At 35.5% G+C, this 27,738-nt stretch overlaps 1 protein-coding gene across 1 annotated transcript; it reads right to left on the reverse strand.

Moving 5' to 3' along the window:
- Positions 1 to 27,688, reverse strand: LOC121418775 (vacuolar protein sorting-associated protein 11 homolog). Its single transcript, XM_041612878.1, has 26 exons — positions 27,625 to 27,688; positions 26,493 to 26,567; positions 25,164 to 25,337; positions 24,445 to 24,495; positions 22,982 to 23,151; positions 22,390 to 22,537; positions 21,699 to 21,788; positions 21,200 to 21,336; positions 20,186 to 20,247; positions 19,625 to 19,704; positions 19,007 to 19,086; positions 17,999 to 18,152; positions 17,324 to 17,470; positions 16,529 to 16,573; positions 15,802 to 15,948; positions 14,834 to 14,939; positions 12,686 to 12,819; positions 12,030 to 12,164; positions 10,789 to 10,877; positions 10,316 to 10,390; positions 9,169 to 9,346; positions 8,384 to 8,505; positions 7,669 to 7,764; positions 6,851 to 6,977; positions 5,598 to 5,663; positions 1 to 2,114 (listed from the first exon to the last, which is right to left on the reverse strand). Exons 1-26 carry the CDS (start codon positions 27,637 to 27,639, stop codon positions 1,338 to 1,340), a joined length of 3,480 nt encoding a protein of 1,159 aa, XP_041468812.1. The 5' UTR covers positions 27,640 to 27,688; the 3' UTR covers positions 1 to 1,337.
- Between the last annotated feature and the right edge of the window lie 50 nt (positions 27,689 to 27,738).

Raw genomic sequence — 27,738 nt, forward strand, 5'->3', positions numbered from 1 at the left:
GGCCTGCTAGTAGAGCAGTTTTTATAACTGAAGTTGTTAGCCAGGGTAAATAAAACACAATTATGATTTGATCATTAGGAAGCCTTTTATACTTGTTTGCCCCCAGAATTGCACCTGAATAGTACAGAATACTTTACAGCTGCAAAAGTGCAATGTTGTACACTGACACTTTCCCAAAGATTGTATCTTCAAATATACATACATTTCATTGCACAATTGATGGTGTATAATGCTTCTTCAGTTGTAGAGTCAAGCCTTTAAAGGAGCTACTGGCATTCTATTTGATACGGAAAAGAACCATTATAGGAGAAACTGGAAAATTATTTGAGCCTAGCTTAAATTATCAAGTTATAACTGAAGTTATCAAGTTTACAAGGACTTCAGAAGGGTAAAATGAAAGCATGTCACTGTGACCTTTTGACCTTCAAAATCGATAGGCTGCTTGGGATCCATGCTAGTATCATACACACCAAATTATATGAGCCTAGGTTGAGTCAAAATGAAGTTATTGCATTTACAAGGAAGTTAACGGACGGACAGACAGAAAGACGGACGTACAGATGGAGGAAACAGACAGACAGATGGACACCAAGCGTGATACCATAATACGTACCGTCTAGGACGGGCATATAAAATACCTGCAAACAAAGCTGAGGAATGTCTTATCCAAAACTAAAATTCGACAGAACTGGTAGTTGACAATCTGAATAAGAATTTGCATTTTGGACTATTTACAGATACAATGTATCTGTTAAAGAAATAGTAAGTGCATTCAATATGATAATCTACGATATGCGCAGAAACAGACCAATCTCCTATTTGGAACTTACTGCAAACACACTGGTGAGGATTAGAATACAATATTTTTCAACTTTATGATAGAATATAGCAATCATTACCTCTTGAAGCAATAAACAAAACAAAAAATAAATACATGTAACGCGAGAATTGATAAAGAAACAAGTATTTCCAAGCACATAAAGGAATGTTATATTTAATAAATGCTACATTGCCAGAGACCAATTGTTGAAATATTGATAATATCAACAAAATGAATTAACAAGTACTTAGTACCTGAACATAATTATAATCATTATTATGGCTTATAATTAACCCAATACCATACATTCTGAGTTTATTCTCATCTCAAGTAAGGTAAAAAATAGCATTGTCAAAACCAAAAAAAAACACTGATTAGGCATTGTATATCACATTTCACCAAAATTGCAGTAAAATATAACAAGATCAAGCATAATATCAATGATAAATACAACATTGAGCAACTGGCAATGTCTATGAGTTCATTTCCGTTTTGTACCGGTGCGATTTGAAGAATTTCAGTTAAAAAAAGGATTATTCTTATCCTCGTCATCTATCATATCGTCTTCAAATGGATTCTTTCCAGTCGAGCTAGGTTCCTCCTCAAATGGATTAGGAGGAGTAGGCGCCCTGCGGGGAGCAGCTTGCTGTCCTCCGGTGGATGATGGCGAACCCCTGCTCAGTTGGCCATCTGGATTGGTAAATGGATTGTACTCTGCAGGGGATGACTGGCCCGAACCTTTACCGCTGGCCTGGCCCCGCCTCATCATGGCAGCGGGGAGAGCTGTACTCCGCCCTTGCTGGGATGTAGATATCGACGGTTCATCGGGTTCGTCAAACGGGTTGTATTCTTTGGCGGGCGGGGTGCTGCGGGTTTGGCTCTGCTGGGGAGGGGTTTGTACCCTCTTCGGGGGATCGGCAGGTCTGATGGGCTTGCTTGCCATTGCTTGTGTTGGAGGTGGCGTGGACCTCGTTGGTGGAGCCTGTTGGAAAGCGGGCGGGGTTCTTTTTGTTGGGGGCGTGGCGGGTCTCTGCGGGGGAGCCTGTTGGCGGGAGCTTGGCGTGGATGAGGTCGGGGGCCTGGAAACCTGGGTCTTGGCTGGTTGTTGGGTAGGTATACCTCCCTGTGGTCTAGGGGCACTGGAAATTGCACTAGGGGTTGGTCGGGCTTGCGTGGCTGCAGACCTGATTGGCTGGGCTTGCTGGGCTGGTGGTCTTGCTGGCTGGCTCGGTTGTGACCTTTGATTTGAGGTTGTCGTCTTAGCAGGACTAAAGGAGTCTGTGAGGAGGGTGACCTTTACAAGACAATGATTAAGTTAGAATATTGAATCATTTGTTAGAATAAACACTACAAGAAAATTAATAATACCTAAAATATACAATCATCAAAAATGCTATGTCTTTGAAGCATTTATCTAATACAGCAAATTTATATCATTTGTCCATTAATCATTTAAGTTCATAGTTATGAAGTCACAAATTACAAGGCAGTAATAAAACATGTTAAATTAAATCAGTACATAAACAAATAATAAATGCAACAGAACACTCATTCACTGTGAAGATCACTGTTCACAATATCAAGACAAAATGGTTGTACAAAAAGAACAAATTAAATGCTACATAATGCGCTTTAAGTGTTCTATAATTTACATGAATAAAAAAATAAATGAAACTGAATATACACCGTAACCTTGTTAAAGCTTTCAAACTTTTTCACCTATTCTTTGTTATTCTTGAATTTCAATATCCCTTTTAGATTTAAAAATTGGTTAAGGTAGTTTACCACAAATAAATAATGAATAAAAACCAATGTGAACAGAACAATGCAATGGTGAAACACAATTTTAGTTTAGGTCAAATGTGTAGCAGACATAATCATGAGCACAAATTGAATAAACTTGCAGATTACATATGTGCATATGCATGTTAATTTCAATAAGACGAATGCTAGCTATAAATTGAAGGCAAGCTATGAATTTATGTAACTGTGTATGAAAAATGCACTGCATGAAAGTATAATAAATTGAAGGTATGTCAATATTATGAACAGTAAATTTGCAATCCATCAAGAGACCAAATGCTGTCAGCATTTTACTTTCTCCTACAGAAACAGATCACATTTCAATCTTTATGTAAAAAGGAAAATGACTGGTACGAATGAATTTTTTTTTCATATTGTTTTTGGTTTCAGTTATTCATTTATTTATTTGTTTATTCATTTTTTATTACTATTTTTTTACATTCTTTAAAATTTAATTATCTTATTTATTCATTTATTTTTTGTTGGGGGGCTATATTTTATAAATCTGCAACATTGAATAAGTGCTCTTCTTTATTTTTCGGGGCTCGTCTGAGTATTCCAGGGGTGAAATTGTCTTGAGCCTCCTTGTAAATTTTTCCCCTGGGTACAACAACCCTCACCAAAACTGTGCTTTACCATTAGACATATCTTATCAAACACTTACAAAAATGCAAACTAAAGACAAAATGCGAACAGCAGGCAACCGTTTGGTTTCATGCTTTTAGAAGGAAAGGTTGTCGAGGTGAGAGGAGGGTGTCTGAGAATCGTTCAGAGAGTGGTCAGCAATTGAGGCAGACGACACAATCAACTGACAATGACATAGATTGAAAGACAGGTGTACAATAAAGAAGTTAGACACAGAAGTGCCCGTATTCTGAAGTTGGGTTTAATTCACACTCTGGTCTAAAGTGGTTTATCTATGGAAAAACTAAGGAAAAAGTTCAATTTGACAGCTCATTTGACACTTCAGCCATTCAAAACTGACTCTGAATAATCACTAAAATAGCTATCTTCATTCATTAGACTTGAGTAAAGAGCCAAGTAAAGGCATGAGACAAATAAGGTTAAATGCAAATTTGAAATTTTAGCTCCCCATTATTTTAACACAGAGTTAGACCACAGTTTTAGTTAAACCAGACTTCATAATATGGGCCAGAAGGATGGATTCACAAAAGATAGAACCAGAGATAGGTTTGACCCCTCCCACTTCACCGGTATGGTCTTCCGGGGGCTTTTGCAGGGAGAGTTGCTTTCAAAGTCAAGTTTAAAAAAATCAATCACAGGTCCAGAATGCATGATTTTCATGACTGAAAATTCAGTTATGTTTAGATGTGTAGAGTTGCATTTGATTGCAATTCTTTGTGCAATGTGCCCCTAAGCATATACAACCAGGACCCTGTAACATAAAGCTTAGCAATTGATTGCAAGACTGATTTTTATGATTGATTGCATCATAAATTGTGTATAATCAATCATAAAAATCATCCCAATGATCAATCGTCAGCTTTATGTTCTGGGCCCAGGTCCAGTTGTTATCAATTTTTTTTTTAAATTAATCTTTATTTCAGTATGCATAGAGAAGTTAAACCTCACAAATGGTCAACCTCCTTTGTGAATCCAGGCCAGAGGACCCATAACACAAACTTTAAGCACCTGATCACACGGTACAGCTAATTTTTATATTACATGTACCTAATACACTGATCACCTTATAATCAATCCCTATTCTTTGTGTTACAGGCCCTCGAATGTTAAAACCAAACTCCAAGAAGAAATTAATTTTAGTTTTTCACATTAAAATATTCAAAGATCATGCGGAGAAACTTGAAGCAAAAACAGCATGGCCAAAAAACTTTCAAACTGTAAAAGATGCAACTTCTGCCACTGCAATTACTATAAAAGTAACTTTTTTCATCAAAGTAATCATAAATCATTGTCTTCAGGAAAAATGCCCTGCCAAAAATTCTCTAATCGTAGGTGTTTTTCATGAAAAGTGATTTTGACACAAATTTCTCTGCATAACATACATATTACAAACTACAAAATCAAAGAATTTTGAAGAAGATTGCTCAAATGAGCTTTGAATAGGAACCCACCATCAATACAGTAAAGCACAGTTAAGGAGGGGTGTTAAATAAGGAGGAAAACAAGAAATGTTGTTATGTTAAAACCAGTGCTAAGTATTAAGACAGAGTTTTGAAATGAATTGCAAATGTGACAGAACAATTCTGATTGGTTCCCGATCAGTGTTTTGGCCAAAATGTGTATGCAACATTGACTCTGACTGGCTAATGCCATTTGCTCCAGTAACAATTGCTCCTGTTTTAAATTCTCAAAAATCTTATGGCTAGAGTTGTGATAGGGATTTGTGTTTATAATAATGGTAACTTTTAGGGTTAGTGTTGGCTTTGGGTTTACGTACTAATTTTGGCTTTATCACATGACAAAATTAATTTCTTGTGAGAATTATTACTGTTATTACTGTGCCAGGTGATTCAGGCAGAGAATGTAATTGATGTCACAATGGTTTTTTACTACTTATTTAATGCACAATGATGTACATAAATATCAAATTGAGTAGCTGTATTATACACATATAAATGACCAACAACAATTTGCACAGCACAACTGCTGCGTACCACATTAAAGTACTCAGTAACTCTGCTATATAAATTAGAATATTACCTTTTATAAGAAATCAAATGAAATCACACAAACAACGAAGGGTAATAATCAACACAAATATATCAAAATGCACTGCACACCACCACAACTAACACAAACCATTACCTAAACACATACCCAGTACCAGCACAATTACTAGACAAGAAAACACACTATATAAACCTGTGATCATACTCTAAGAATTACCACACTACACATGCAAACAAATTCTACAAGATGCAAGGAAGGTTAATCGACAGGAAAATGGCATTGTAGTGTGATCGAAATAAAGATGAAATTGTCTAAATACCTTATTGAAAACTCCTCTGCCGAAATAATCTGCTACAACTGAGAATCCATCTTGGGACTTTTCCAGCTACAATCATAATGATTGAATGGCAGGTAGGACGAGGGGTGAGTGTGGTGGAGAGAGGGAAGTGATTGGGAGAGGGGTCAAGAGCAAAGACAAGGAGAGGGGGAGAGGGAGTAAGGAGGGGAGGAAAGGACAGGGGAGGGGAGGAGATGGGAGGGGAAGGGATGGAAGGGGAGGGGAGAATAATTGAGTGACAGGTATCATGAAGGGTGGGGGTTATGATAGAGAGAGGAAGAAAGAATGAGGAGATAGAAATGGAAGGGAGGGAGTGATGAGGGGAGGGGAGAGGGAGGGGAGGAAAGGGGAGATTGGGGAGGGGAGAAAAGGAGGATGGAAAGAGACAAAGAAATGGAAAAGGAGTAGAATTCATGTACAAGAGTAATTGAGTGACAGGAATCATGAAGGGAGGGGATTATGATAGAGAGAGGAAGAAAGAATGAGGAGATAGAAATGGAAGGGAGGGAGTGATGAGGGGAGAGGGGGTGGGGGGGGAAGGGGGGGGAGGGGAGAAAAGGAGGATGGAAAGAGACAAAGAAATGGAAAAGGAGAATTTTTGCACAAGAATAATTGAGTGACAGGTGTCACGAAGGGAGAGGGTTATGAAAGAGAAAGGGAGAAGGAATGAGGAAGATAGGAATGGAAGAACGGGAATGATGAGGGGAGGGAGGGGGGGGAGAGAAAGATATAGTGGGAGGAAAATAGGAAAGAGAGGAGAGAGTGATTATGAGGAAAGAGCAGGGGAGAAAAAGGAGTGGGAATGTAGAAAAGAGAGATGAAAAAGGAGCAAAAAAGAGTTTGTGTATAAAAGATGAAAACAAATGTATAACAAGGTCAATATCAAAACTAATAATTACATCATTTCACTGTGTGTTATGTTAAATAAAAAAGGTCTTTATTTAGATGCTTTGCCATTGACTATTGAGATGTCAGGATAAAGTCATGCAAATTATTTGTTATCTTTGACATGTTCTTTCAGTATTTTTAACTTTAGGACAATCCTTATATTGAGGGGTGATGACGTCACAAGCAGCCACGTTGGAGGACATAACAATGGGAAAACTCTGCATTAAACCATACAAACAATGATTGATCATGGTTTGATGATGAGATTTTAATGCCTGTCCTCCAGCCTGGCGGCTTGTGTGAACCCTCTAAAATGGGTTATTCGATCCAAGCAGAAGATGTCTTACCTGTCGATGGAATTGTTCATGAAGGTCTTTACTCTGTTCTTGAGCCTTAATAATGTCTAGTACTTTGCGATTCTCAGGCAGACAAGCAGGACACTCCTGCTCATTCTCTGCATAACTCTCAAAACAACTGTAATGAAATTAATGATAATAACAATACTAATAATAATGATAATAATAACAATAATGATAATGATGAAAATAAAAATAACAATAAAAAATAATAATATCAACAACACCAACAAAATTATTTTATGTATTGGATATTTTAGTTTTCCTTAAGTACAGAATAGTTATTACACAAGCTTTGATTTCAGATCTCTGTAACAACTACAAGTCATGTCATTTTTGCGAAATAAAATCAAACTTATTAATCTCTATATCTTATTGAGAATGACAGGTAAGGTCGAATCAGAGGTTGTTAGGTCCAAAAAAGATGTATTTATAGTTTCCATGTTATTTTATTTGAAAATAATTTCTTCCTGATCTACAGAACGTTGTAATAATATAAGCAATTTGGAAGTCTCAACATCAAGAGAATGCCTCCTACCCTTACAGATAGGAAATAAAAATCTGTCGGACATGTGGTGAATAAAAAAGTGCAGCATTTTTTTTATTATCATTTTAGCCGCCTATTTACGTTATCGTATTTTATAATCTATCGGATAAAGTTTTTTTTTTGTAAACATGTTCATTTTGGGCCTTGGACCTTTGTATTATGTACCTGTATTTAGATTTTCAACCCAATGAATAAAAAAATGGAAATAATTTAAATAAATTTGGTTCCCACTGAATGTTTTGCCAAAAGTGATTAAACTTACTGTTGATGGTAGGAATGTTGACAGAGGAAATGAACCGAGGGCAACTCCAACGGATGATTGCACACACTACACTTAGATACCTGAAACATCTTAGCACTTTAGATAAAGGGAATGAGAAAAATAAATAAAGATAGAGGGTGAGAGAAAGACAGGCAGAAAGAGAGAGAGAGAAACAGAGATAGACAGAGATACGTAAACAGACAAAAGGCATGAGAAAGAAACAAAGAAAAGAGAGATAAAGGAAAATATAGAGAAGAGGTACAGAGAAACATAAGAAATCAAAGAAGGAAAAGAAGAAAAAGAGACAAGAAAGCAAGTAGGAAGATGTTCAGACAAGTGATACAGAGAAAAATATGATCAGAAATTGTTAGATACTTCTATTGAGGTGACCTGTGGATGATTATCTCATCTAAATTAATAAAATTCATATTGTTGATTCATGTACATTTCCAGACTCCTTCCCTCCTCTTGCCCTTTACTGTTCATTCCGAGTCTACAAATGAAATATAAAGATCATTTTATGTTGACTGTCAATTTGGAAAATCACTAGAATTTGAAAATAAAGAGTCAGACTAAATTGGAATTTTGAATCCCTGCAGATGTCTTCTTCTAAATATTTGCATCAAAGTTTTAAAATCACGCTGCATATCAATCGCAAGATATGCGATGGCCTTAATTCGACAAACCATATGGTTTCAAGGAATCTGAATCTTACCTTGTTTTCATTTCTTCAATCTGGCTCTTCATCTTCTTGGTCTCTTCTCTGTATTGTTTGATCAATCTCTCGTCATCGGCAATCTGATCGTTCTCCTGCTGCAGTCTTCTCACAATATAATCCTGCAGAATTCAGGGATACATTTTTTTTTCTAAGGTTGATCTTTCCATTTGAATCATAGAATCATGAAGTATACACAAAAGTAACATGGAACAATAAATCATATTGATGAAGTCAGATACTAAAATGAAAGTTAAAAGATTGCTATAAACAGTTCCCTAATAAAGAGAGATAAAATGGCAGCCAAAAAAACAACAAATAATCATCATCAAAAGCATCTTTAAAAATTGTAATATGATGTTATCATTTTGATGTAGTGGTAGAATTCAACAATACTTTAGACGTCCATTGAACTGATATCAGAAAGCAACAAAAATATTGGATTAATAGGGGGTACACGTCACTGCATTGGTCAGATCATGCTTTTCTGTATTAATAAATGAGATTGTGCATTAAATATCATGAGTAATTTGGGATTTACGACTTAAGTTACACTTTGCTCTTTGTGAAACGACCCCTTATTTTATACAAGAACGTGTATGTTAATAGGAGATCACACAAAAACTATTGTGCAGTTTCATCTAAAATATTGGATATATACCTATATTAGATATCATAATATATATTATTTTGTCTTGCCTACACAATTATCATTGGTCACTAAATAATCCTGTGAGCAGTTTTGCAAGAGGTTGGATTTGTTAATCAAGACTTCCTTTACGCACTTTGATGACCGACAGCGTAGCCGTGGAATTGTGGGCAAGCGTCTGGATGACCAAGAGAGGGGGCAGCAGATTCCTTCGGTCAATTTGGGAGAGGACTTCAACAATGAACGGCTTGCAGTTCTCTTCCTTGGCGGCAAAATAAGAGAGGGCCTGTACCCACAGGTTGGGATCTTTGTTCCTGGCAGAGTAAAAAAAGCAAAGGGTTGGGGAAATTCGGAGTAATGGGAACAGTCAGATTAAAGGAATATGCAAAGGGCGTCATAGAAAATAAAATCTTTTTGTGGTATGCATTTGAAAGTACTTTTAAATCTGTTGACTAAAATCAAAATTTAAGAAATTGGAATACACACAATTGTTTGCTCATACAATAAAATGCCTATACTATACAATTCAAGTGAAAGATGATATAAAGCAACATGTCATCGTATTGATGATAATGCATCAAACGTCAATGGCACATTCTGAAAAAAAGGAGCATATTGATACAATGAGTGGTGCAGAAAAGAAGTTGTCAGGGTGAATCTGTAATCTATACTTAATTCATTATCTACTATATGAGTCAAGAAAATGTGACTAGAATACAAGACATGCATAAGAGATTAAAGTTATTTCTTTTCATGCCATTTTCACTATACCATCATCAAAAGGAATATTTTTTTAATCAAAGATAAGCATTCACCCTACCCATTCTGAAATACTTGACTTTATTCGAGTGTTTTCAACATGCACATAAATACATGAATAACACGCAATCAATATGTAAAAACTTATCCAATGCAATGATAAATACAGTATTTGTTCATGACAATAACATTTCAATCTGAATTTTTTTTCAAAACTCTGCTTAAAAACAGAACTTAATTTTTCAAGACGATTTTGACAGTGAATTTTTACTATTATTGGATCCTTGTCATCATAGGTTTATTACCATGGTAACAGTGCTAACATACAATCGAATCAAGGATTCCATGGAAACTATCATGATCACATCCTCACAAGAATAACAGGTTCTATGCAATATGACATGGTATTCTCAGAAGTTTTGGAAGAAGTAAAGCATGCATTATTATTACAACTGAATCATAAATCACAAGCTTTTCAATGGAAATACAAAATAGAGTATGTTTAGTATTCTTTTATTACTTACCCATAGGATTTGCACGTCTGAATAATCTTATCATAGCTGTCATGTTCCATGTAGAAATGGAGTATCTGTTGATAGCTGTAAAGTAGATAGAGACAGACTTTTAGCTGCGAACCGAATCAATACACATTTAGTAAGAAATGAAAATAATAATGAAATGATAATAATAACATCAAAATAAAGTGGAATAAATCAACTTCACTGTAATACATAGAACTTGGAAGAGATGTTGTTTTTATTGTTCTAGAAATGCAACATGAAAGCAAGATACTGTAAATGAAAACAGATCATAAAAAGTATGTAAGAAAGAAATGGGAAAAGGGGCCATAAGAAAAAAGATGGTAAAAGATGGAGAAAACAGTGAGAGTGTGTTTCTGGGGGCGGGGGTGTAAAAGAGAGGGGAGAACAAAGAGATAAGGTAAGAGAGAGAGAGAGAAAGAAAAAAAAGTATATTTCTCAGAGAAATGACTACTTACAGTTGAGCCTTTTCATAGAGATAAAGAATTCCCTTCTGGAAACTGTGCATCTGACAAAGTACAAGAGCCTGGTCTATGTCGTATCTGGTCTGTTTTTAGGAAGAAAGAAATAACTTCATTGGGTACAACAGAAGGGGAGAACTGTGCAATATTTTATTTTACTTCGGAATTTCTAATTAAATATTACTTATACAAATCAAAGTTGAAACATTTTTAAGGACTGCATGCACTTTTTCATTGGCGAAATAAATCACTGAAAAACTAACAAGTACACATGTACAGAAATCAAATCCTATAAACTGGGGCCCAAATTCACAAAGTGGTTTTTATCACCACATTTGAACCTATGGTTTATGCAGATTTCCTGTATAAAGAACACTTATTTACCACGTATATAAATTATTCCAATGCTGATGCGCGCTTTTGTCACAGTGTGCAAAATTGGCACCTGTTGCAGTGGTTATCCACGCAATTTTATTCATGAGTCCACTGTTTTGAATTAATGAGTTCACTCTTCACAGTGGACTCATGAATAAAATAGCTTTACCATGGGAGCAGGCATCAATTTGGTACACTGTGACAAATGTGTGCATCAGCATTGGACATTTTTTTTAATATTCGCGGTAAATTAACATAATTCATTGATACAGGAAATCTGCATAAACTATAGATTCAACTGATGGTTTTAAACACCACATTTGCAAGTTTGGGCCTGTATGCTTACTTGTTGAATTAGTTTGGCAAGGGTGTGTTTATACTTACACTTTTCAAGCAAGAATCAGCGAATTCCTACATGTCTAGTTCAAAACATGGTTGCGTCCTTTCTTACTTTCATTTTAAACAGCATTTAATGTTTTTAATAATGGCCACTAAATTACATACGTGTGAAATTATTAAAAGTACTAAAGTTGTTAATATTCTTATTTGTTATCACAATGAATGTTCAGCGAGAAATATAATGGAACGCAAGTTATGATGAGCAGATCTCGCTGAGACAGTAGTGCAAATGAAAACCATAACTGATGATGTCTATGACCTCTCTTTCTGGGACAACAAAACATGTGATGCGAAGCCAGCTGCAGATCGTGATTTCACCTCTGAAAAATTAAGCATAAACAGCACTCCAAGAACCGTGTTTGCGATTGGTGTTCTAAAACAGCGTTCAAAATGCTGATTCTGTCTTTGCAATGAAAGTGTAAACACAGCCTACTACCAATGCAAAAATCAAATGGAGTTCTTACTTCTCCTGTCTGCAGCAATGCCATGGCCTTCTTCTCGAGCTCCAACCGAGGGCGCTTTTCTGTTTCGTGGGCCATGTCGTGGAGATAGAGCTCAAGGAGAGTGTTGTAGATCTGACTGGAAGACTCTGTCTGGACCTGATGAAAAGGACAAGAAATTAAACATAATTTTTTTTATGAAAGACGTCAAATTAAAAAAAGACAGTTTATAGCAACAGAAATGCAGTTACAGCAAATAAGGATTCTAAGAAAAAGTCTTTAAATCAAAATTGTCACCATATCATCATGAATCTACATCTGGTACATAAGTATAAACCTAACTTTGTAAATTCAAGAAATCTAAGCTGAAATAAAAAATTGCACTGAAGATCATCAACACAAATATGTACATAAGGGAAAGTGTAGTATTAATGCATGGAAAGAGACCCAACACTTGATTGAAATTCCATGCTTAATTTATTAATAACTCAGCAAATATAGACTTTCAACCAGAATCACTTCACACATATTCTTATTCAAACATATAAACACTTTGATAGTCATTTTATTCATCTTTTGGGGTTCAAACTCAGTTTGAAATTGTTACCACAATTAGCATTTATCTTTAAAAGTGTACAAAAAGAATTAAGTTTAGACAGTTGCATTTGAAAAATGAATACCTTGATCATATGCTCTAGAAATTCCATGAGCTGCGCTGAGTTGTTGACAAAGATATGGATGAACTCCTCAACAGAGGCCCTCTGGATAGGAGGCGGCATCCCCCCTGACAGAGTGGAGGGGTCCACTAGGGGCCCTAAAAAGGAGGAAGAAAACAGATACAATTACCTCGGCATACAACAACCTTTAATAAATTTAATAATTCTCCAAGGAAAAGCATCAAATAAACATTTTCCTAAGTATTTTATTGTCCCTTAGTTATTTACTGATGAAGAAATATAGGTCAAATTCCATTACTTTCTACATCCAACTAGCCATTTTAAACAATGTATCATTTTTTTTTTTTCTGAGGATTAAAAGTTCAAGAACTATGCTCCCCCAAATCTACAAAGCCATTCTGTTGAAAAACTGAACTTGTTTGCATGCAACATGCAACAAATATTTTTTTCACCAAAATCTATGATTCACCATATAATCTATTCCAAGCAATAAATTAAACTGTTTATCTCAACAATGAAATTATAAAATTTTGCACAGATACATGGAAGGCAGCTTCGCATGTACGGTTTATCATGCTATAATTTAGTACAAATGTGCAGTTTCTTTTGAAAAAAATCTGACATTCTTCATAAAACAGGAGGAGAATATCGCTTCTCCCCTCTCGATTTTACAGGCATCAACAAAAATAATTTACTGAAGACAAAAAATAAGTGCACACATAGAACAGGTAACCATTTCACAAAGACTTGTTAAATAACAAAAATATATAACAAATGCAATATCAACCAATCAGTTAGAAGAATTTCAGTAGCTTTTCACTGTAATTGAAAAGCTTATACTATAACATGTTGTCTGAAAGTGGCTCCAGAACGTGAATAACAACCATATCCTGATCATGTTCAGAATTCAAACACCATGCAATCATTTGTGGCATGCTGCTATTCAGAATCAATTACCATTGGATTGTTCTGTATCAGTTGATTGCATGGAATCTTGGGCTGTGAAATAAACATGTACAAAATCACACAGAACCCTGTCAGGCTGATGAGGGGGGTTTGGCATGAAACTTGCAATCAATTCCAAATTTAAAAGCAATAGAACAACTAAAGCAAATCAATTTATACCAGTTGATACAAAAAACAGACCACTGAGACCATCAATCAATTGCATATTTTGCAATTATTTGCAAGACTTACGATTAATTTTGGGACCTGAAATTGACTTGCAATTGATTGCAGTTTCTTGCAACACTCCATAAGACATGCAATCACTCTTAAAAACGAATGTAACTCTGCATTTCGCAGTGTGTCAAATGCGTCATGTGAACAGCCAACCCCAAAACAAACAGCAAATTGCTGGGGATGGTCCTTTGATTTCAATTTGATACCGAAGCAAGAATTTGAAGTATTTTACTCAGTATTCTGCTTAAGTAAAATACTTGCATGTATATATGTTTGCTGTTCAATCGTCTCATTTGGTTATGGATTGTGCTTAAACATCTAGGTCAGCTCCCTACCTGGGGGCCATTTCATAAAGCTGTTCGTGAGATAGGAGCGACTTAAGAACGACTGGTGAACCTTTTGTACGCGCTAAACCATCTCTAATGAACGTACCATTTACTACAAGAAAGGATCACAAGTCATTCTTGAAATCGTTCTTAACTTATGAACAGCTTTATGAAACACCCAACAGGTGGTGGTTTCATAAAGCTGTTTGTAAAATTACGCACAACTTTACGCACAACTGGAACATGATCTTAGGTGGTCAGTCAGCTGCATAGGGATAGTGTGGCACAAGAAAGGTCACCAGTCGTGCGTTAAGTCTTGCTTAACTTTACAAACAGCTTCATGAAACACCCACCTGGCTAAATTCTGGCTTGCATACAGTTTACCAGGTATGCACAGTCATACATCCTGTGCACAATGGATACATACATCGCGCATTATTTTGGCTTTGACGTCACGTCACAATGGTTGTTAGTAAGTATTTTGCATAAATTTGACTTAATAAAATAAAATAATTTGAAGTGATCTGCATATGAATATATAAGCATTTTGCTTAAAATGTTTAGAAATTTACTTAATCAATCTTTGCTTTTTAACTGAATATTGGCCCTGATATATGAAGATATATAGTGATGAACTACTCACTGTCTGCTGGTTTGTAGTCTGTGCACAAGACCTTAAGGAAATCAGTGGCTTCTTTGGGTACCTCAGTCATCAGGATCTTACCATACTTCTTAATGTTATCCATTGCCTAAATGGGATGAGATGAAAAGAAAAAAAGTGAGCACCTTCCAATTTCATATCTTAGTTTGAATATTCTATGAGAGGGGAAATCGTTTTGAAAATGCCTAACCGAATACTCCTTTTGATTTAGTAAAGAATCGCTGTCCTATCCCTCCTGATAGGGGGCAACAAAGGAGAAATATTCCATCATGGAAATTTCATACCAACTAGTCCTATTAAATAAGAAATGGCAATGAAATCAACAGTAGAACACATATAACAAGTTACAAAATCACTACAGCCCCTCTAGACAATTGTTGCTTTTGCTAAAAAAAAGAAAAGAAAAGATACATGGTTATCAACTGCCCTTGTCACATAAATGTCATGAGGTTGGAAGGTGTGGGATTTTAAATCATACAATGAACCTTCAACACAACATCTCGCTATTAAATGTTTGCTTGATAAGACTAAGGCATTCAAATATTTCTCTTCAACATATTTATTCAATTAACATATTCAGTAGAATTTAAGTTGAAGCTTTCTGTATTTCATTTAATAGATCAGAACCAATGCAGGCAAGTGGGATTGTAGTTTGAAGTATCCGCCTTGCCTGCACACTTATCAAATACCAAGTACCTCCTCCCCCTCTCAACTGCAGAGAGTGGTCATACCTCATAGAATTCTAGTATGCTGATGTAATTCAGTGCCTTCTGGTAATTCTTGATGTCTTCTAGTTGTACCTTGAGATACCAGTCATGCTGCTTGTGCTTCTCGGCCAAGAAAAAGGTTTGCTTGAAGTACCCAACTTGCCTGCATACCAATCAATACTACAATCCTTATCCCTCCCCGTCCCCTCTTTCACCCTAATGCAGTGATTTATCTGATCTTACCTCATAGAACTCTAATGTGCTGATGTAGTTCAGTGCCTTCTGGTAATCCTTGATGTCTTCTAGTTGTACCTTGAGATACCAGTCATGCTGCTTGTGCTTCTCGGCCAAGAAAAGGGCGTGCTTGAAGTACCCGGCCTGCCTGCATACCTAGGAAATAACATGATCAAATATAAGTGTTACATTATTCTTCAATTTTACAAATCAACACATAATCAATGGGCTGTGTTCCTTGAAGATAACTCAGGTCTAAGTTTAGGGCCCCATCTTAAAATGTGCTGCGATCAATCTGATTGATCTTAACTATAGAATGCCAGCAGACAACAACTAAAGTGCGTATGTCCGTTCAAAATGTGTATGTATGAACCATTTATGCTCATGCATGCATCAATATCAGTGGGCACCTCTTTGTTTCCAAAGGGAAATTGTGTACATTTCCTACATAAAAAAAATTCATTACACTGATGGATTCCCAAAGTTGGGATTCATCGGATCAATCACAACAACAAAGGATATGGATTAATCAGTGGATCTAAGGGCAAGATATCAGGAAATACTGTATTTTACAAGAGGTTTGAAATCACTTTGAAATCATTTGAGATCACTTTAAAAGAGACACACTGTGATTGATGGATTGTGTTTATTACATTAGAGTTAACCAATCAACATAAAGGGGTGGAGTCGCAATAAAGACACAACTTATGCATACACACACAAATTCAAAACGTACCTTCATAGCTGTTTCCACATCAAAGTCAACATCTTTGTCCTTTGTCTAGTAAGGAAAAAAAAAGAAATTCTTGAATGTGATGAAAGCCTAAATGTACAAATCAACAAAATGATATGCTTTTTCTTTTTTAATGTAGAAATGTATGAGTTTAAAAAAAGAGAGAGAGAAAAAAAAAACAATGATCACATTTGTAATTCAGAACAAGAGCAATTCAATAATTTTTTATGAATTGCATTTACCTTTAAATTTTTGATGCAACTTGCACTACAATGGTGGTTGGATTTGCACCTACGAGTAAGAGAGAGTGTCCTCTATGAAGCACTTGATGGGTGTTTCAGAAAGCTGACTGTAAAGTTATGCATGATTTTACGCATGACTGGAACATGTTCTCGAGTGCTAAGTCAGCTACACAGGGATCATTTAACACAAGAAAGGGTCACCAGTCTTGTGTTAAGTCATTCGAGACTCACAAACAGCTCTATGAAAAACTCACATACTGTAGTATCAAACTTTTCCGCCAATATACGGGTCGCTGACATACTGTGGTTTTGAAACCACATAGAAGCATTATAGAACACTGCTCTATCTGCTGAGGTATTATGCCTCAACACAACACAACAAACCAATGCAAAATTTTCAAAGCATATATGTCAGTGGGATATAAGAGTGCAAAAATACTGTCAACCAATCGAAATCCTTACAAACTTAGCAAGAAATATGATGCAATGAGTTTGCAAATGAAAAATATTGTGAGAATATGTTGCATCATATTCCCCAAAGCCCTTGCTGACTTACCATGATGAATTCATCAAGCTTATTGGTATCTTTGAGTTTGGTATAGCAATTGAGCAGGAGAGTTGTGTGATCTTCATTCGCTATGGATTGCTTGTGGAGCTCTTGAAGATAGGCCGTCAGGTTGTGTATCCGCTGGGCATCAAGGAACTACAGAAGGAGGGACGGGGGTAAAATGAGGTAGCATATTGATGGAATATCTTCAAGATTAAAATTTCTTCATTAATGAGAATCTATAAATGGACATACTTGATAATATTACTGATGAGAAAATCATATTGAGCAAGTTTTCAGTAAAATCATAAGTTTGCTTTATCATTAGATCAAAGTACACGTCAGGTTTGTGTAAACTTGTTTGCTTATTCATATATCTGTAAAATGAATGTATTGTTTTTCAAGCTTCCTTCTCCTCTGCCCACCGTTTCCTCCTTCTCGCCATCCCCTCTTCCTCCCATTTCTGCACATTCCTTCCAACCATCATTACTACCCTGACCAATCTCCATACCATCATGACAACATACAAAGGTTCCAATCTAATAAAGTCATTCTTATTCTCATTTCCTCTTTCCTCTCTTCCTCCTCTCCCCCTCTATTTTATTCCCCTCTTCCTACATCCATTCCCTTTCCCTGCTCCCTCTTCCTTCTAGCCAACACCATTACCCCGATCAATCTTCTTACCTTCCTAATGACATACGAAGGTTCCAATCTACCGATGGTCTTCTTGTACTGTGCTATGGCCCCATCATGGTCTCCCTTGCTGTACAAATGATCTCCATATTGGGTAAATATATCGATCAATCCATCATAGTCATAATGCTGACTCCTGGCAAGACTGCAAATTCAAGTAAGTGTAATGTATTATTTGTAGCTATAATGGCAATGAAATGTCTAAATTACGCATAAACTCAGTGACAAATTCTCAGCAAAATTAATGTTTGCTACATTTGAACTGTTTACATAAGCTTGGATGCTTGAAAATAACCAATCTGGGTATCAATTGTTCTTTAAAAAAGTGTACATCAAATTGATATTCCAAGTTTAAACTTAAAGTTTGATCTGAGAATCTTCAAATGTCATCTCAGTTAAATAATAATAATAATAGTCAGTTCTTGTATAGCGCATGACACATTATGAATAACGTCTCTATGCACTTCCAAAGGACATGGATATTATTACCCCGGCTGTAGCTCAAGCAGCTTTCACGCGATCGGCATTTCAAGGAATAAATTCCTACCAGGGGCCTGTTGCATAAAACTTTTTACCTGAGAAAACTCTGGTAAAAACTGAAAACTAAGGTTAGTCTGATTTCTGCCATTGACTTAAACACAGGACAAAAACTCTGGTAAAAACAACCTGAGTTTTCTCAGGTAAAAAGTTTTATGCAACGGGCCCCAGGTACCCATTCACCTAACCTGGGTTTAGTGCAGCACAATGTGGATTAAATAACTAAGCCTTGGCTGGGATTTGAACACACGACCCTCTGTTTCAAAGTCCGGAGACTAATCCAAAGTCTGGTTCAAAGTCACTGAGCCACAACGCTCCACCCATCCACCTCCCCCTACTTACACCACCATAACCACTACAATCTCAACAACCCAAACCACCATCATCCCAACCTTCTGCATCACTTCCATCACCATCTGACCATTGTAAAAGCAATACAAAAAGTGTCATTCTAATACTTACTTGATGGCCATGACATACAGGTTCTTCTTAAACAGCATCTCCAGTTTAGTTTGAGTGTCTTTCTCTTGGAGTTGATACAGCTGTAACAGGAAGAAGAAAATCATAATTTGAGCAACCACTGCAATGCTAAGCTGCAATCAAGATCCATGATAGAAAAATGTTATTACATATTAGTATGAAATAAGAGCATTGATTTATCTATCAAAAGCCATGGTACGCGTATGTACCGAAATTAATGGAATGTTATAAATATCCGCAACCCTGCCAACCCTGCAAGTCCAAAATAAGGGACATTGCAAAATTTTCTAGACAACCATATGGACAAACTTTCACAAAAGTACGGACATGAAGTTGTTATTGGTGATTTTCTTCCCCAAAATATGGACAGTTGGCAAGTATATATCTGTTGACTATTGTCAAAGTCTAAATCCTAATTTGGTAAAAACTAGTGTAAACTGCTAAAGGGAAAAACATTCTCAGGCACCGAATTATTGTTTTAGTGACCCCAAAAAGGAGTAGTGTGAGTGCACTGCTTTGTAACTGAACATAAACATGCTTTATCAAAGGACTATTGGGTCTGATTGCTCATATTCAATTACATCTTAGATATCTACTTACTTTCCTGTCTCCTCCAAGGACATAGAGGGAGCCCCACTCTTGGATAATGTCCAGTACTTCCGGGACTGGAGCAGAATATGCTGAAGACAAATAAATAATACGTATGAAGCTAAAAGAATAGTAATCACAAAATTATTCTTCCCATCATATAGCACATTGTCTACTGGACCTGGTTGGCCCCTGTAGAGGTTGGTAGTTGAGAGGTAACTGCAAGATTTGCAACGTAAAATGAAGCTTTTGAGTAGCTACATTGTTTGAGAAAAAAGTTTGAAGAACTCCATATGATAGAATTCTATTTTATTGTTACAGAGGTACACAGATTAAAAAAAATCATGGCTGCTCCATGAATATATAAAGCTGTACCAGAATCGGTAGACTAGCATAGCCGGGGTAATATAGGAGCGCCTTGAGCACCTAGCAAGGTGGATACATGCGCTATGCAAATCCTATATTATTATCATTTATTCATTTATACTCAGGACTTAAAATGGGCTCTACTACTAATCTACTACATCAACTACAGGATAACTCCAAGTAGATTTTGTTCCAAGGTAAACCTACCTATGAACTTATTCTGGATGTCATAGACAGTCACCGTGTCCATCATCCTTGCAAGGCCCTCTCTAAAGGAAAGAAAGATGTACCAGGATAGATAATGCTGACATAAACAATTTAATCATCATCTAACAATAAAGTCTAAAACAATGCATCTATCCATTAATTTCTCTATTTACTTGTGAAACTCTATCAATATGCTGTATATATATATATACACAATGAATTTTGACCCAATACCAAGGAGAACAAGGGGGAAAAAATTAATGATAGTTTGAAGAAACAGGAGAGGCTGGCTTTATGCTTTCCAGTGTTCTGACAAGATGTAATAGGGGATCAAACTGTATCATGATGTATCTCTCTTTAATCAAATTTGCCATATATAGTTGATATCTACCCAAAAGAGATGTCTGACACCATTCAAAACAGGAAATCACCTATTAAAATGGAACATCTACATAAGACCATTCATTTGAAAACATATTTACCAATTTATCTTTCTGCCTAATAATGCAACCCATCCATATTTTCAATCTGTACATCATTCCAACAATCTATTTTACATCTATGAATCCATCTATCCATAAAATTTTAGCATCAATAAATTCACAGCTAATTATCTATTGATATATCCATGCAATTTGGAGATCTTTTCATCTAAGTATCTATATCATAATCATTATAGCCACCCTTCTATCTTTTTAAAACATTCATCCATTAAATAATCGATCTGCCTTTCCATCCTTCCATCCATCCATCCATCCATCCATCCAATCCATTCATCATTCATCCATCCATCCATCCAATCCATCCATCTTTCCATCCATCCATCCAATCCATCCATCTTTCCATCCATTTATCCATCCATCCATCCATCCATCCATCCAATCCATCCATCTTTCCATCCATCCATTTATCCATCCATCCATCTATCCATCCAATCCATCCATTCATCCATCTATCCATCCATCCATTCCATCAATCATTCATCCATCTTTCCACCTATCTCTCAAAACTCACCCAGCAATCTGTCTTGGTATTGTCTTACTATCCTTTGTTACCACCACCAGATATCCCCTGAACCAATGGAGTATGGTTTTACGCCCCTCAAAGGCAAGGCATGGGCCACGCCCATCGGGCTGATAGAAGTACACGGCCTAAGTATGAAAGATATCAGATTTTGTGACTTTAAATTTTAGAAATGAAAAAATTACTTTGTGAAACTTTTGTTATGCATATATATGAAGAATAGCTCAGTATTGATAATGCTTCTACAGATTTAATCTACATCCAATAAAAAAATAATTTGTTCTCTTTAAAACAAACATGAAGTATGACATGGTTTATTTGAATCGTAAGAAGAATTGAAAGAATTTCAAAATTTGAAAATATCTCTCAACCATTCAAAGAAAGATAAGACCTGGGAAGACGTTAATTCATATTGTGGTACCATGAATCACATATCATTGAAAAATACACATCAAATTTTGAATATTAAGTGAGAGAGAGGATCACTTACATCATTTCTGCCAATAACAAACTGATGGTCTTGAGTTGCATCGCTCATGACAGCACAGTGAGATGAACAACCATGGTGATCCAAAGTTTCCTATAAAACACAAAAAGAAAATTAAAAGATTTTAACATATTTTTTGTAATAATCATCAGAATAAGCATCACCATCATCATCATCATCAACTATAGTAACATCACTTCTATTACTATCACCAACAACAATGCCATCATCACCATAATTGTAAAGAACATCATGATCATCATGATCAAAGTCATTAGCAGAACTAGTAGAAGCAGCACAATCATAATTTCATCATCATTCGCATTCCCATCCTGTCATCACCATCATCATTGACATCATCATTGTCGTCATCATCATCATCATCACCTTCATCATCATTACCATCATCATCATCATCATCATCATCACCACCATCACCATCATCATCATCATCATCATCATTACCATCATCATCATCATCACCACCACCACCACCATCACCAAATCATATCATCAAAATGATCACTAACATTACTACTATCCTCTTCATTCGCCTCCTCCTCATCCCTCATCATTATATCTATAATAGTTCAGATTATTGCTATCATCCTCATCCAGCTCCTGCTCCCCCCTCATCATCATCCTAATTATCATTATAACCAATGCTATCATCATGAATTATATTTATACTCACTGTACGAACATCTTTGGTGCCAATGTGACACGCAATGACGGCATCTTCCGTTGAGACGAAGAGAACGTTACTGCGTTGAGTGTGCCTGAAAGCCAAACCGGTCACCTGTGTACGACCCTTATGAACAACCTTTGGCGACTTGCTGTGTCTGTATACATAATGAAATATTAAAACAGTCTTATGGGAAATTTTTAAGACTCCCTGGAAAGTTATACGATAAACATTTATCAATCATAAGCACCATTCATATGATTCATAAGAGTAATTTGGCATGATACATGTATGTACACCATTTTCCTACATAAAGATTACATAAAGATTGGAATTTAACTTTCCTCAAATATCTAACACTAACAATCTTAGTTAGGAATGTTGTAAGGACAAAAGTCACAAAACTGTCATAAGAATCATCATCAAAACCACTGTCACCATTCAAATCAAAGGGATACTTATAAATATTAGCATCATTGCAACTAACATCATAATCATCAACATCATTAACATGACCATCATAATCATCACTATCGCCACCACCACCACCACTTATTTTTTTACAGCTATCATCATCATCATCGCCATCATCTATTCTTACCTATCCCTGGTCACATCACCCTTGAAGAGTGTCACAGTCCCATCTTGAAAGCCAATGGCCATCATGTTCAGATTCTCGCTGACTGCTATTGCCGTCACGTTGGCCGTTGCATTACTGCCAGGCAAAGCTCGAGTTATCCTGCTACATGATGGGTTGTTGGACTTATCACGCTTCAAAAAAGATACATAAAAATGTAATATGTTAGTTGTTATTCACTTTATAAACCTAAGTTTCATTAACAATAATAAAATATCCCTCCATTTAAAAATCATACATCATGTACATAAAAACCCTTTTCTACTTCAGTTATCTATTGAATACAAAGAAGGCAATTAATTCTGTATACCGGTAAATACACTTTACCAGGTTCATTAAAGAGAAATGCCAGTAGTTGCAGTAAACACTGATTTCATGAGAGAGTCTGTAAAACCAGGCTTAATTGTCAGAATATCATCGAGAATCTAGATCTGGTACAGTTACATAAACTGAACTTTGTGAAATCTTGAAATCTACTCTGAAAACGTTCACACTGAAGATCACCAACACAGATAGGCACACGTGGGACAGTGTATTATTATTGCTGGAATAAAGACCCGATGGATGTGACCAAATCCGCGCTTACTTTGCTTATTTCTCAGCAATTACACAATTTCTCCCAGAATCCTTTGGCACATATTTTTTATTCATAAAAACAGAAACTTGGGTGGTCATTATATTATATTCTGTAAAAAGTCATTTTGAGATCGTTACCAAAACTGGAATTTATCTTTAATGATGTATTTTAGAAGGAATTTATTTCAGCTATACCTCACATGACTATGTATGTACATATGCAATGGAATGTATTGTACAAGCAAGACAGTCTTCCACTATAAGGAAAGTGGTCGGCCTACCAAGATTTATGAATGACAAGCTGAGGCTTTAAATGCTACATTTCATACAAACTTTGAAACTTTTATTTGTTAATGCAGACAGAAAGAAGAAATAATGTCAAACTCCAAACAATTCATAATATAACACAATCTACCTGTTCATATAAAAGGAAAGATATAAAAGAACACTTCAATTTGCATAGTTTTGCAGTTAATAGGGGAGGCAATCAAACTGATAAATATATTATCTACAGAGGGGATATAAAGGTTTTCTTACATTGACTTGAATAACAAGAAAAATTATAATGATACATAATTTCAAATTACAAGAAAATTTAAAAGCCAGATGAGAGGCAGAATGAATGATTTAAAGACATGTTAGGTATATATATATTTTTTTTTATAAATCACCTTTTTTTATTCATAAAAAAGGAAGTCAATTACAATAACGGGCCCAGGTTATCAGTTCTACATGAACGTAATACAGGGCAACATAAATTGAATAAACACCATAGAACAAGAATGGTAAAAACATCAAAATATTGTAGCTCCTTAGAATACTTTACAATATAGAAATAATCATTACTATACCTTGTCTAGATTCCAGACTTTAATGACAGGGTTGATCCCAGCTTCATCTTGCTATAAATGTCAATAAAACAAAAGAAACAACTATAGTGAAAATTAAAAACAAAAAGAAAATAAGATTAACTAAATAATATTTTTCTTATGAAAGCATCAACATGAGCAGATTTGATAATGTAAAAATTTTGCACCATATAACTCTTTACATTTGAACAAATATCAATAAATATCACCTAGTCAGTATCCCCCTCCGACTCTCTGTCAAATTATGTACAACTTAAATTCACCTGCCAACTCCTTCCCCAATCATTGTTTTTCTCTGTCTCTTTTATGGCCTGAATTCACAAAGTTGGTTTTGAAAACCCACGGTTGAATCCATGGTTTATGCAGATTTCCTGTATAAATTACCGTATGCTTAATTTAGTACGTATCGGGCAAGTGTATAAAAACTTCCACTGCTGATGCGCGCTTTTGTCACAGTGTGCCAAATTGATGCCTGTTTCCATGGTTACATACACTATTTATTTCATCCACTGTCTGAAGAGTGGACTCATGAATAAAAACAGTGGACTCATAAATAAAATGGTTTTCTATGTATGGACATGCTCCTATCATACATGTTTGGTTGGGTATAGCTTTTCAAGGGGGACACAAATGTTGTAGTCTTCATAAAAATTGGACCTATTCAGGTGGTTGTGAAAACAGGCTTTACTGTATACAATTACCCCTATAGTGAAGATGATATTATGTTGCTTGAGTTGGTGGATATGGGTCACTCTCAGTTCATAAGCCTTAAAACCATCCAGATCCAAGTTCCGGTCCAAGAACAGCAGGTTGCCTTCCGAGTCACCCAGGGTAACCTGGCCACGCCCACTTGCACATGCCGTGATGTCAATGTCCTATGAACATAGTCAGTGAGGAATAAAAAAAGTGACATGCATGGAAACAATGTTCATAAGTGAAACAAAATAGCATAAATGTGCAAGAATAAGAATAACATTTTGGCATGTTAAAAAGAATTATTACTTGGTTACTAGACTAGTACTTGTTCTATAAAGAAAATATATTTTCAGTAAACTTTCAAAATACATCTGCATATATTATACACTTAATTTAAAGATAAATCTCCAAAGATTACAGTCAATATGTTATCAAATTAAATACTATATGCTATTAACAAATTTTTCAAACTGTAATATCATATCATAGCTATTTATGAAACGGCATTTACTTGTCAAATTTAAGACGGATACACCATGTATACCCCATAAAAATTGAACATTGCAAAATATTATGCTTCCTTTAAAAGGTGAACTGATCATCACAATTTGTAATTTTGGGGGATATTTCAGTACAGAGAAATCATTTTATTGTTCAAAACTATTTTTTTTATTCACATGAAAATGATACAGTTACCAAGTTGAACAAACAATGTAAAGCTAATAACAACAAATAGAGCAATTTCACTGATAAGATTACTGATGCCATGTATAAGTTAAAGGGGAACCCAGCCTTGGTCAAAAATGTTGTGTTGGAAAGGAGAAAAATAAAGAAAACGGAATGGTGAAAATTTGAAAGAAATCAGACAAGCGATAAGAAATTTATGGCTGCTTTAAAATTGATATCCTTAAGATGATGTAAAATTTCAAATTGGTAACTGTGTAAGTAAATTATGACAAAGAGAAAGGACAACTTTCACCTAGGCCATGTACTTAATTATCAGGGATTTGTGGTTTTCTCCTCATTAGTAGTACCCATGGTGTCCATGAATGAATTAGAGGTGTGAAAATGTTGCATGTTTTACGAGATATCTCTGAGTCCCATACAACACAAAATTTTCACCTTTAATTCACCCATGATCAAACATTTTTTTTTTTTATTAGTTTTTCGCACGACTACCTATAATTTCATCATGGACAAAAAATAAAATTTTTATTGCCGAAGCATTCAGCTAAGAGATTGAAATTGTTGTCAAAATGTCCTGTTCGACACCCATAGAATTGCCCTTAAGATTAAGAAGAGACCTTATGATGATGAATCAGTCACATTCTTACCTTCAGCTTTGCAAAGATCTCTGTGCTGTCAGGGTACTTCACAACATCCTTGTCAAAGAAATTAAACCTCCTCCACTGAAATGATTTTTTTTTTCCAAATTATTTAAAGATAAAAATAATCAAGTCAATTATAGGTACTTTGCATATTGTGAAAAAAATTGACAGCAGCAATTTATAATTCATCATCATCACCAGCATAGTAACCATAATAATAATAGATAATAATAACATTATCATTATCAATAACAATAATAATAATAATAATAATAGCAATAATAATAATAATAATGCAAACATTTGTAATGCACCGGTATTCATCATAAAGAGATTCTCAACCTGTGCAAAAAGAAAAGAAAATGGAAACCAACTAAAAAGGGGAAGAATTAATAATTACTTCAGAGAAGTTTTGAAATTTCATCATCATCTTCTTCACCATCGCAATCATCCATCATCACAATCGCAACCATTATCATTTTTATCATCATCACATCATCATCATCATCACCATCATCATCATCATCATCATCATCATCATCATCATCATCATCATCATCATCATCATCTCATCGTCATCATCATCATCACATCATCCTCATCATTTAATCATCATCATCACCATCATCACCATCATCATCATCACCATCACCATCATCACCATCATCATCAATACAATCTTTATCATCACCATTATCTTCATTATCAGTTTCATCTTTTACATTGATCAATCAATTCATATTCAGCAACAGCAGCAGACGAATACAATTACAATTTACATTTTAAATCTAACGTCAGATCATGTAGATCTATATTACGCAAAGATGAATACTTAAAAAAATTGACAAAATGTAATGGCAAACTAGTAGGGCCTAGGAGGAAAAGAAGAACGACAGGTAAACAGAAATTGGAGATAGGATGAAAATGAAACAAAATGTTGAAAGAACAAAAAATACAGTCTACGAGTGCGATACCAGCGTAAAAATCATACGAATGGGACTGTACAATAAAAACATGATAAATCCTGTCGGGAAGAGGACGATAGATTAAGTACACAATACAGAATAAATCTTCCATGAGAAAAAAGAACTATATCAGTTATACCAAACGATAAGAATTAATTAGCCAGTGAAATTACCTGTAAAAAGGCCATTTTGTTAACAGAAAAAAAACTAATTGTCGTCAGTCTGGCTGGCTGCGCGATGGCCCCTCCCCATTAACCTTTGACCTCCGCGGATTCCCGTTGCCAGTA

This window comes from Lytechinus variegatus, chromosome 1 (genome assembly GCF_018143015.1).
Source record: "Lytechinus variegatus isolate NC3 chromosome 1, Lvar_3.0, whole genome shotgun sequence".
Lineage (NCBI taxonomy): Eukaryota > Metazoa > Echinodermata > Echinoidea > Temnopleuroida > Toxopneustidae > Lytechinus > Lytechinus variegatus.